At 39.6% G+C, this 12,526-nt stretch overlaps 1 protein-coding gene across 12 annotated transcripts in view; it reads left to right on the forward strand.

Annotated features, from left to right (window-relative positions):
* PUM1 (pumilio RNA binding family member 1) overlaps positions 1-12,526 on the forward strand; it is a 127,763-nt gene that overhangs the window by 91,318 nt on the left and 23,919 nt on the right. For 9 of the 12 annotated variants that reach the window (XM_082649907.1, XM_082649912.1, XM_082649911.1 and 6 more), the window contains 4 exons: positions 1,262-1,400; positions 2,677-2,820; positions 3,649-3,945; positions 5,020-5,256. In XM_082649907.1, coding sequence (XP_082506033.1) covers positions 1,262-1,400; positions 2,677-2,820; positions 3,649-3,945; positions 5,020-5,256 — 817 coding nt within the window. The remainder of the gene's footprint in view (positions 1-1,261; positions 1,401-2,676; positions 2,821-3,648; positions 3,946-5,019; positions 5,257-12,526) is intronic. The other 3 variants (XM_082649917.1, XM_082649918.1, XM_082649914.1) reach the window with 2 other exon arrangements.

Below are 12,526 nucleotides of genomic sequence, written 5' to 3' on the forward strand. Positions count from 1 at the left end.
TTACATGTGTAACTTTTATAAGTAGCAGAGTGATACTGAAAATGATCTGATAAGAACTTTGCCTTTGAAAACATTGCAAAATGAATAAACGTTGGCAATTTTAGCCTTGGTATTGGGTTTTGCATTTTTACTTACTGGCATAGATAGATCTTTTGGAATAGATTCTTCAGAGCATTCAGAATAAGAATGATTATCAGCATCTTACTACCTATGTTTCATTAATAAAAAGAAAAGTAGATCTTTTATCACGGTGACAGAACTAGTATTCTGTGCTGAAATGTCAGTGTTCTTGACTAATACTCATATCCATGTAGATTACTGTGCGTTTGTGGTATTTATGAGAGGAAGAATAGAAACGGTCAAGTCAGAAGCCTCCTAAATCAAACCTGTTGATTTCATTTGGGGCCATTTGGGCCCTGATAAATGGGAATAGTGTTATAGGGTAGAGAAAATGTTCTCACATTCCATAAAGAAAGTTTAGTGTGTGTGTGTGTGTGTGTGTGTGTGTGTGTGTGTGTGTGTGTGTGTCTGTGTGTGTCTGTGTGTCTGTGTTTTGATACAGATACTATAACTTAATGATGTGGGTAAATTACACTTGTTTATCATATCTAAACCCCTCCTCCACTCCACCATACTCTTTTTTTCACCCACTTTTTTTTTTTTTTTTGTGGTTACGCGGGCCTCTCACTGTTGTGGCCTCTCCCACTGCGGAGCACAGGCTCCGGACGCGCAGGCTCAGTGGCCATGGCTCACGGGCCCAGCCACTCCATGGCATGTGGGATCCTCCCGGACCGGGGCACGAACCCGTGTCCCCTGCATCGGCAGGCGGACTCTCAACCACTGCGCCACCAGGGAGGCCCTCACCCACTTTTTAATTATTGTAGAGTTACTGTCTAGCTCTCATTCGCTGGAATAAAAGCTCCAGTTGGGCAGGAGCTTTGTGTGTCTTGTTCATTGCTGTAGCCCCATTACCTGCCAGATGTTAGGCATTAAGTATTTGATTAATGAATGAATGATCACTTTTGTATGCTCTTGGCTCCTTATAAAGGTAATATGTTTAAACTAAGAATGGTAGAATGAAATTTCACTATATGAAATGCTGTTAATGGATTTTTTTTATCCTAACAGCCATGCCACATAAAACCATTATCAGAAAAATCGTTAACAACCATCAGTTTTAAAGTTGATCCAACTGAAGCATGTGGCGGGTCTTAGATGTTTCCAATGAAAAGAAAGTAGTTGATTTATTTTTGTCTCCCAGGTTCTCCGTGGAGGAGCCAGCCAGCGTCCTTTGACCCCAAATCAGAACCAGCAGGGACAGCAAGCAGATCCACTAGTGGCAGCTGCAGCAGTGAATTCTGCCCTTGCTTTTGGACAAGGACTGGCTGCAGGCATGCCAGGTGAGGCTGCATTGTTGTTCCTCATCATTTGAGGGTGAAAAAGTCTGCTTATTGGGGAAGATTCAGAAGAGAATGGGCAGTACTTTTGGCTTGCTTAGGCTTGTCATCATTTGGCACTGGCGAGGATGACATACACTTGCCCTCACTTAGACCATAGTTCGTTGATGAGAGCACCTAGTGTTCTGAGCCAGTCTCAGTCTTAAATGTTGGAGATATGTGAACCTCCACACATAGCTTGGAGTATGCTATTTTCCTTTGGTGATGATCTGTTTTCTCCCTCAGTGTTAAGAGTGGAAAGAGTGGCCAGACTGCATCAGCGTCACTCCAAGGCTGATGTCTTTGAATAGTATTATTAGGAAGACATTCCTAGTATTCCTTGATAGTGTCCTCCTTACATTTTTAGGATTTCTCTCGAACCAACAGTAGAGGTGCTTTGTAGCTGTCTATCTGTGATTGATATATATCCTGAATATAGGTTATTCTTAGCTCACTGTCTCCTGGTCTTATTCTTTACATGGATTGCATGTAGTCTGAGGTTATTCCTTTGAAACAGGTCCTTCTAAGACCTCAGTATACGTTTATGGGTTCTTACCATGGCACATCCCTAAATCAACTGATCTATTTATGAATTCACTGAGTAACTTGAACTTGCATCATGCATGTTGTTAATTACTAAGCATTTATGTTTTATTATGAAGTCACCTATAATTTCTCTTATGGCTCAATAGGATTTGAAGATTCCATCTCATAGAATATTGAAAGACCCTGTTAATTGAAGCCTGTCTAGGTTTTCCCTGCTAACTTGTAGGATATTTGTGCTTAGATTATGTGGTATGGAAGTTCTTTGATTGTTGGAATCATTTGTACCTACTGTTAACTTGTGTAGGCAAGAAAACATAAAAAAAATTGTCAGTGTATGGTTGCTGGTGATAACTGTGGTTAGCACTTTGAAGAGCACAGGTATTCCCTATCCCACCGAATTCCCTAACACTTGGTGGATAATAAATAACACTACCCCTTATTGTGCCAGGTAGCATGTTACATCTTTCACACTCATCTTTTAATCTTAACAAGAACTTTGTGAGGCTGTTATTATTACTATCCTCATGAGGATACCCAGAGATTCAGGGTTGTACAGCTACCTTAAGTGGCGAAGCCAGGATCCCAATGCTGAGTTTGTAACTGTCTATCAATAAGATATTCTGGTGCCCAGGAGACATTTGTTAGATTCATATGTACTTATCTGTTTCATGTGTACTTAACTTAATATTCTCAGGTTATCCAGTCTTGGCTCCTGCTGCTTACTATGACCAAACCGGTGCCCTTGTGGTGAATGCAGGAGCGAGAAACGGCCTTGGAGCTCCTGTTCGACTTGTAGCTCCTGCCCCAGTCATCATTAGCTCCTCAGCTGCACAAGCAGGTGAGCTTACGTCTTAGTAGACTCACTCAGATCTAAAAGGGGCAATGGATGATATTCTTAAACTGTGTTGAAATATACTTTGACATTCTCAGTGTAGGAATTCTACCCTGTAATTTTTCAAAGAGAGAATCAGAAGCAGCAAGTGATCAGATTCTGATTCTGTTGACAGCATGTACCAGCTGGTTAGCAGCAAGGACCTGCTCTACTGTGAGCATAGGAAGTTGGATTACTCATACAAAATGGCACTTTTGGCAGAAGTCCAAGGCTAATTTCACTTCATATCGTGAAATTCATATCATTATTTTAAGATGATGTGGTATTTGTTTTGTTTTTGTTTTTTGCTTGAGGGGGTGGGGCAATAGGTTTTTATTTTAAGTCATATATATTATAAATTTGGGAGCAACAGTGGGGACATCTAGGGGAGAGCAACATGCTCAAGTGTCCTAGGAATTTGAGGGACTTCAGTATTTGGTTCTGGAAAAAAATGTCCTTAATGTAGATATTTGTAGAACTTGAGATTTTAGGAAGTAGTTGTATTTGAAATACAACTTTTTGATATCCATTTCTATTTTAAACTATAGCCTCTTTAGAGCTGTCAATACAGTGAACTTGGCTTCAGTGGTATTTTGACTTTGAATTGAAAGTAGAAATAGAAAATAGAAGCTTCAGATGAAGGGATCAAAGACTGATTTGTATAGTTCTTTACAAGGTTTGTGTCTGCTTTGAAAAAATATGGCAACATTAAAAGGTTTTCAAAAGGATAACGATGTAGTTTGGAAATGTGGCCAGTCTCTTTCATAGCCAAATGGTTTGCTTTCTTCTACATAGCTGTTGCAGCGGCTGCAGCTTCAGCAAATGGAGCAGCCGGTGGTCTTGCTGGAACAACAAATGGACCATTTCGCCCTTTAGGAACTCAGCAGCCTCAGCCCCAGCCCCAGCAGCAGCCCAGTAACAACCTGGCATCCAGCTCTTTCTATGGCAACAACTCTCTGAGCAGCAATTCACAGAGCAGCTCCCTCTTCTCCCAGGGCTCTGCCCAGCCTGCCAACACATCCTTGGGATTTGGAAGTAGCAGTTCTCTCGGCGCCACTCTGGGATCAGCCCTTGGAGGGTTTGGAACAGCAGGTAGAAATCAGACTGATGTGCTGTTGAAACTGAATTTTAATTATTTTTACAATCTTTATGGAACACTGACAATGCATGGAACCCTGGACAGATACCACAGGCAGATCTGGACCGAGCCCCGTGGGAACCCAGCTGTTCCACATGTGTTTGAGATAATGGACTATTCAAGTTACACATTTGGGGCCTATTTCAGGTTTACACTCACGTTGCTACTTATTTATACTCTCAAAGTCCGTTTGTTTCAAGGATTAGAAAATCCTTGAGGATTTTTGCAGGCATTGGAAGAATGTGGAGGGAATTATACAAATGTCGATGTTAAGAACCAAGGGAGGAGGACTTACCAAAGATCATAGGGTAGTGTACTCCACAATCTGCAGGCCTTAAAGAGTCATGAGTTTTCTCCAGTCTCTTGAGAAGAATTAAGGTGGATATTATGGAAAAGTGGGAGGAAGGAATTAAACTGAGATATTTTAAATGTTTTGATGGGAGAAAAAAGCAGGAAAGTAGTAAGGTAAACGATGGGATAATTGCAGTGTTTGTAAAACAATGTGATCTCAAAACAGAAGGGTTTATTTGAGAGAAAGTGTCTTAAGTTGGAGCTGGGGGCTAGCAATAACTCTTGATTGAGCCCTTTGAGAAACCAGGCTTTCATATGTAAGTCTTGGGTAGTGGGGCAGTACCCCATTCACAAATCTTTTTTCTACTCCATTTTTCTACTAGAACCTTTGGGTTGATGAAAGGCATTCTTTCTAGCCCATTTTCTTTCACCTTTCCCATAACTTATGTGGCCATCAGAGGATTTTAACCCACCCTCACCCCCATAATATGAGACACAAAAGGAAGGAAAATTTAGCATACGTGTGATGGTTTGAAAAAGAGTTTCATGTTAACCTGAGCCATGTCCTCTTTATTACTTTACCTGCCCCTAGAACTGCCACATAAACAGTTAGGCTGTCTCTGCTGACAAATTTGCGGTGGTAAGGAGTCTGGATCAAAGTGTTAGGAACAGGTCACTGGGCTTGTTCTTCGAAGAACAGGCCTGTTCTTATCTGCATTGTTTTAATTCCATTTTAGTTGCAAACTCCAACACTGGCAGTGGCTCCCGCCGTGACTCCCTGACTGGCAGCAGTGACCTTTATAAGAGGACATCGAGCAGCTTGACCCCCATTGGACACAGTTTTTATAACGGCCTTAGCTTTTCCTCCTCTCCTGGACCCGTGGGCATGCCTCTCCCTAGTCAGGGACCAGGACATTCACAGACACCACCTCCTTCCCTCTCTTCACATGGATCCTCTTCAAGCTTAAACCTGGGTAAGAACCATTACTCTAACACCACCTTGAACTCTAGAAATCTCTTGCCACTGATGACATTAGAAGTACTTTGCATAAGCAAAGGACAATCCCTTTATCCTAAGACGTGTCCTGGGTGTTCTGTGCCTTCCTGAAGGTACCTCATGTTATTTAGGCTGTACCTAGATAGCACAGCAGTTTGGGATTTATTCAAGTTTGGGCGCCTCCCCTGTATATTCACTTCAGCTTTAGTATGAACATCTTTGGCTACATGTGAGAATCTTTCAGTATAAACACAGTACAGATTCATTTTAAGTAAAGCTGGAAAATAGAGACAAAGAGTGTATTAACCTCGTATCACCACTGAAATATCACCACAATTAATACTTAGCCTTGTTTTTCAGACTCCCCTCCCCTCCCCCATGTATATGTTTAATATCTTACTTTCTCACATAAAGCATTTTGTTTTAAAAATTTTGTCAGATTCTTTAAAAAAAATTTGTATATACATTCTTAAACTACATAGTATGCTAATGAGTATAGATGTATATTTCCCAATTATATGTTTAGCTTGTTATATGTGTGGGGTTTAAAAGACTGTTACCATTTAGATCCTGGAAAATGAGGAGGGAAAAGAGGATAGTAAGCAGACAGTTATAAAAATGAAAAGAAACTTGTATTAACAATTTGGGTGGCAAATGTTTAAATCTTTCAAGAGATGGAAGATGGTACGCACTCCCTTCCTCTAGTTATTTATCGAGTTTGGATTTTGAAGTACTGATTTATTTCTTAGATGGGGAAAGCTGAGGCATAGAAGTACAGTGACCATATAATTTATCATGCAACCCAGGATGCTTTTGAGAGTTAATGGGGTTGCTGTTAATAATTACTCTGTGATGACAGGCCTGAATCAGTACTGTCCTGGGAAATACCATGTATGGCCACTTTGCTGGAAGATTCTGATTTTTAAAATCTTCTATTTATTATTACTTTTTTTAAATTAAAATTTTATTTTTTAGAGCAGTTTTAGGCTCATAGCAAAATTGAGGGGAGAGTACAGAGATTTCCCTTGCACCCTCTGACCCACACATGCATAGCTTCTCCCATTATCAACATCCCCCACTAGAGTGGTACCTTGGTTACAATTGATGAACCTACATTGATACATCATTATCATCCAAAGTCCATAGTTTACATGGACCTTTTTTTGTTTTTAACTGGCAAGATTAAAAGTGGCTTTCTGGACTCAGAAATGAGGACTGACTAAAAACGAATAGTGTACTTCCATTTGGAAAGACAAAGACTGGGAAATGATTATAAAAATCAAAAGAAGTCTTGAAGGGGGCAGGATAATATAGTTATTATTCTAGAACTAAGAGTGCTGTCTCTGAGTTTGAGAGATGAGTTTTAAGGCAGAACTATGTATGTATGTATGTACATAGAAATGTGAGAGAGAGAGAGTGTATGTGTGTATCCTGAGATTTCACATGATGAGAACTGTAGTTGTAAAGCTCACTGTCTCATGTTGTATATGGACATTACTTAAGAAAAGTTGTAGGGACGTTCCAGATTGGTAAGTCCATATCGGATAGATAAGGAATAGGGTATATTGCACAACAGTGTTTCCTTGTGACAGGATGCCTGGCTTTAAAGAATGAGGGTTAATGCAGACTTATAAGGAGGAGATGAAAGTCCCAGTCTAGTATGTAGATGGAAGGTACTAACATTTATGGAATAGCTATTAGTGGCTACTGTTAACGGTTTTGGGTGCTATACATATCACTCTGGAAGATATGGTATTATGTCTATGATACAGAAGTGAGGAAACTGAGTTAAATATCTTGCTAGGTCTTCTCATATCTGAACGGATTTAGAGTCAAAACCTTTTTGACTCCAAAGCATGTAGTGTCAGTGTATATCCTGTCACATAATGTACCCAGGATAGCTTTTAAACCAGTGCATTATCAGATCCAGAAATTGTACCCTTTAATTCCTTGGTTTAAACATTTGAACTGTGTTAACATATACTGAGTAGTAAACAAATTAAATCTGCAAGAAGTTTTTTGTAAAGAGCCAGATAGTAGATATTTTACGCTTACAGGTCAGATGGTCTATGTAGTCAGTGTTCAGCTCTGCTGTAGAAGTGTGAAAGCAGCCACAGGCAAAATGTAAAAGAATGTGCAGCTATCTTTCAATAAAACTTTATTTACAAAAATAGGTGGCAGGCCAGATTTGTCCTGTGGACTGTATCAACCTCTGAACCAAATGCTATGGCTCTTGGTGTTTGAAAATGGAGCTGGAAACATTACTTGCATGCATGGTGCCTTTCCTCTTTCCAATATATCAACAATTTAATAAAAGACCTCCTTCTCCTTAATTTACGTTTCCCCTGTGGAGAAGGAACTAACTATTGGTGCGAGTTATTTCTTATTTTAATGACTCTTGCTGTCTGCCTGGTTTTATTTTTAACATACCTTCCCTTAAAAATTTTTTTACTTTGTTTAAGCACTTTAGATGTATGTATTTCCATTGGATTTCCATTGCTGCATGTACCACGTTAATCATACATGCCATTCCTGAGAAACTTTGTGTCTTGATTGGTAGTGCTTTGCCTCAGCTCAGTCTGTTTCCTTGAGAAAAGGGTTCGTGTATGCTTTATTCTTAACTATTACAAAGTGATCACCTCAATAAGTCTATTTACCATTTGTCACCAAGGAAATGTAACATTTCTTTACCAAATATATATTGGGCCATTCCTAATATAGCTTCTACTATTGATACTACACTGCTGCCACCGGCTATCAGTTCTTGGATCACTAACCGCCATACTAAGTAAGCATTCATTCATTGTGTTCATTCATTATGTTAAATACTCAAGTAACTCTGCTCTACACAGGGAAACTTAAACTCAGCATGGTTTAATGACTTTCGTGATACCCCATAGCTAGTAAGTGTTTGAGTGCACACTCCAGCCTATATCTCTGTTATCCCAGTGTGGATCTTTTCTCCATGATATCGTTTTCACACTTCCTCCCAGTAGACAGACACGTGTTAGGGCACTGTAAAAAACACCAGTGCCTGCAGAGTTATTTTTCTCATTATTTATTCAACAATCACTTGTTGAGTGCCTACTATAGACTCTTCAATGCTTTTTTCATTACTTGTTTAAAGATCAAACTTCTATTTTTTAAAATTAATTAATTTATTTTTGGCTGTGTTGGGTCTTTGTTGCTGTACACGGCCTTTCTCTAGTTGCAGCGAGCGGGGGCTACTCTTCGTTGTGGTGCGCAGGCTTCTCGTTGTGGCTCGTGGGCTCTAGAGAGCAGGCTCAGTAGTTGTGGCACATGGGCTTATTTGCTCCGCGGTATGAGGGATCTTCCCAGACCAGGGCTCGAACCCATGTCCCCTGCATTGGCAGGCAGATCCTTAACCACTGCACCACCAGGGAAGTCCCCAAACTTCTGTTTTTTTTTTTTTTTTTTTAATATATGTATCTTTTTTTTTTTTTTTTTTTTTTTTGCAGTACGCGGGCCTCTCACTGTTGTGGCCTCTCCCGTTGTGGAGCACAGGCTCCGGACGCGCAGGCTCAGAGGCCATGGCTCACGGGCCCAGCCACTCCGCGGCATGTGGGATCCTCCCGGACCGGGGCACGAACCCGTGTCCCCTGCATCGGCAGGCGGACTCTCAACCACTGCGCCACCAGGGAGGCCCTTTATTTTTAAATGGATGTTTTTGAAGTGCAGTAGTTTTAATTTTGATGAGGTCCAGTTTATCATGCTTTCTGGTATAGAAATCTTTGCCCAACTCAAGGTCTTAAAGATTTTCTCCTGTGTTTCGTTCTAAAAATTTTATTGTTTTAGCTCTTAAAGTCTTTGATCTATTTTGAATTAATTTTGTGTATTGCATGAGGTGATGGTTCATCTTTTTGCATGCACCGTTTTCCCCAGCAAAGTTTTGAAATTTTTAGTGTGTAGGTCTTAAATGTCTTTTGTTAAACTAGTTAGTGTATATTTTATTTTTCTTGAATGGAATTCTAGTTTTGTTTTGGATTGTTTGTTGCTTGCAAGCATTTAGTTTTATCATCATGGTAGAATTCCTATCTTCTTCAAATAAATTCTTCCTGTCCTTTAAATTCAAGGTTGTATGTGCCCTTAGTCCTTTAAGAAAAGCAAAGATCAAACAAAATGGTTTTCTCTGTCCCTGCCTGAACTGCAGTAGCTGTTTCTAATTTATTGTTCAGTAACCTGTATTAATTTCCGGTTGTTTACTAGTCATGTGTGCCCCTTTAGGCACTTCTCTGTTCTAAATGGAAATGTAGTGTTTTGTGACACCTGGTTCTCTGAAGGTGACTTGTCATCTGTAAAACAAACCATGTGAAAATCAACTTAGTTAGGATTCAGTATTACACACTAAAGACAGTTACTCTTAGGCTTATTTTCATTTAGGGCTACCTGGCTGTGATATTAGGGAGTGGATTGGGGAGAACTTTTTATAAACACTTTGGTGAGCAACATTGCCTCCGCCTGTAATAAATACAGAGCCAGATGTTGGGCACCTTTGGAATTTTTCTTTAAAAGGCAAAGAAGGCAGGACTTTGCCCATTAGGCATCTACTAAATCTCTGAGTACAGAAAGCAAAACAAGATGAATGAAAACATTCCACATAGGAAAAGGATGGAATACTACATGGCTAGAAATACTAGAAAACCCTTTGTATAAAGTAACTGAAGCACATCTTAATTTAAGCGTGGTATACTTTTGTCCGTCCATTTACTGTTAATCTGTATGTGTCTTTATTTTTAAAGTGAGTTTCTTGTAGACAGCATATAGTCGGATTACATTTTTAAAAATAAATTTATTTATTTTTGGCTGTGTTGGGTGTTAGTTGCTGTTCACGGGCTTTCTGTAGTTGTGGCGAGTGGGGGCTACTCTTCCTTGTGGTGTGTGGGCTTCTCATTGCGGTGGCTTCTCTTGTTGCGGAGCACAGGCTCTAGGCACACGGGCTTCAGTAGTTGTGATACAAGGGCTCAGTAGTTGTGGCTCGCGGGCTCTAGAGCGCAGGCTCAGTAGTTATGGCTCACAGGCTTAGTTGCTATGCGGCATGTGGGATCTTCCCAGACCAGGGCTCGAACCCACGTCCCCTGCATTGGCAGGTGGATTCTTAACCACTGTACCACCAGAGAAGCCCCTGGACTACATTTTTTGATCCACTCTGACAATCTCTTTAATTGCTTCATTTAGACCATTGACATTCAAAGTGATTATTGATATAGTTGGGTTAATATTTACCATATCTGTTGTCTTCTATTTTTTTTCTTTGTTTCTGTCTTCTGCTCTTTTTCTGCCTTTTGTGGCTTTAATTGAGCATTTTATATGATTCCATTTTATTTCCTTTCTTAACCTATCAGTTATACTACTACTTTTTTTTTTTTTTCTAGTGTTGCCCTAGGATCATTATACATTTACAATTAATCCAGGTCCACTTTCAAATAAGACTATACGACTTCACATGTAGTGTGAGGACCTTAAAATAACAAAATAATCTTAACCTTTTCCTCCCATCCTTTGTGTCATTGCTGTCATTCATTTCAGCTATATAAAGCATATGTGTGTATATATATGTATATGATATAAACATAAGCATACATAATTGAATACATTGTTGCTATTGTTTGAACAAACTGTTGTCAGATCAATGAAGAATAAGGTAAATAAAAGTTTTTATTTTACTTATTCCTTTTTTGATGCTCTTCCTTTCATTATATAGATCAGTTTCTGGCCTGTATTATTTATATTTCTCTCTGAAGAACTTCTTTTGACATTTCTTGCAAGTCACATCTACTGGCAACAAATTTCATCAATTTTTGTTTGCCTGAGAAAGTCTTTATTTTTCCTTCATTTGTGAAGGATAATTTTGCAGGATACAGAATTCTAGGTTGGTGGGTTTTTTCCTCTCAAAACTTACAGTCTTCTCTTCTTGATTGCATACTTTTTGAGGAGAAGTTGGATGTAATTCTTACCTTTGCTCCTCGTAGGTGGGGTGTTTTCCCCCCTGTGGCTTCTTTTAGTATTTTTTCTGTATCTTTGATTTTCTATAATTTGAAAATGATAGTTGGAGGAGTAGTTTTTTTGGTCTTTATCTTGCTTGGTGTTCCCTGCACTTCCTGGATCTGCTGGTTGGTGTCTGGCATTAGAGAAATCCTTAGTCATTATTGTTGCAGATATTCCCTCTGTTCCTTTCTCTCCTCCTTCTCCTTCTGGTATTCCAGTTATGTGTATGTTACAACTTTGTAGTAGTTGCCCCACAGTCCTTGGATTTTGTTTTTCCCCAGTCTTTGTTCTCTTTCCTTTTTGGTTTTTGAGGAATCTATTGATAGATCCTCTAGCTCAGAGATTCTTTCTTCATCTGTGTCCAGTTTGTTAATAAGCCCGTCAGAGGCATTCTTCATTTTGGTTATAGTGTTTTTTGTCTCTAATATTTCTTTTTGGTTCTTTCTTAGGATTTCCATCTCTGCTTACATTGCCTGTCTATTCTTGCATGCTGTCTACTTTATCCTTTAGAGCCCTTAGCATATTAATCATAATTGTTTTAAATTCCCAGTCTGATAATTTCAACATCCCTGCCATGTATGTTCCTGATGTTCCTCTTCAAATTTTATTTTTTGCCTTTTGATATGCCTTGCAGTTTATCTTTGATAGCCATGCCTGGTACATCGAGTGAAAGGAACTGCTGTAAATAGGTTTTTAGTGATGTGGTGGTGAGGTGTGGAGGGAGGGAAAATGTTCTATAGACCTATGATTAGGTCTCAGTCTTTTAGTGAGCCTGTGCCTCTGGACTGTCAACTTCACAAGTGTTTCTTAGTTGTTTTCCTCCTCCCTTTAGTGGAACAGGATAGTTTGAGTAGGCTGGAGTTGTGTATTTCAGGGTCATCCACACTGAGCCTCTTAATTTGTCAGTTACAGTTCAGGTTTTCCTAGTCTGGTACTGGTTCAGGCAGTGGTGTCCACTTGAGTCCCTGGTCTGGTTAGCTGTGGTGACCTGTATGTCTGTCTCTCCAGTCTTGGGGACAGTCGTTTGCTCTGTCTTCCTCTCTCTTGTGGATCTAAGAAGAATTGTTGATTTTTCAGCTTTTGCTTGTTGTTAGGGTGGAATGGTGAGGCTCTTTACATGTGGAGTGGGAAACCTGCACATACACAAAACATTTAAGCCTTTGACTTCTGTGGAAATGTTGTCATAGGACAGAGCTCTGTGAAATCCACTACTGTCAAAATATTATAGAAAAACTTTGTGA

The sequence above is a fragment of the Grampus griseus genome (assembly GCF_964374135.1).
Source record: "Grampus griseus genome assembly, chromosome: 1".
Classification (NCBI taxonomy): Eukaryota; Metazoa; Chordata; class Mammalia; order Artiodactyla; family Delphinidae; genus Grampus; species Grampus griseus.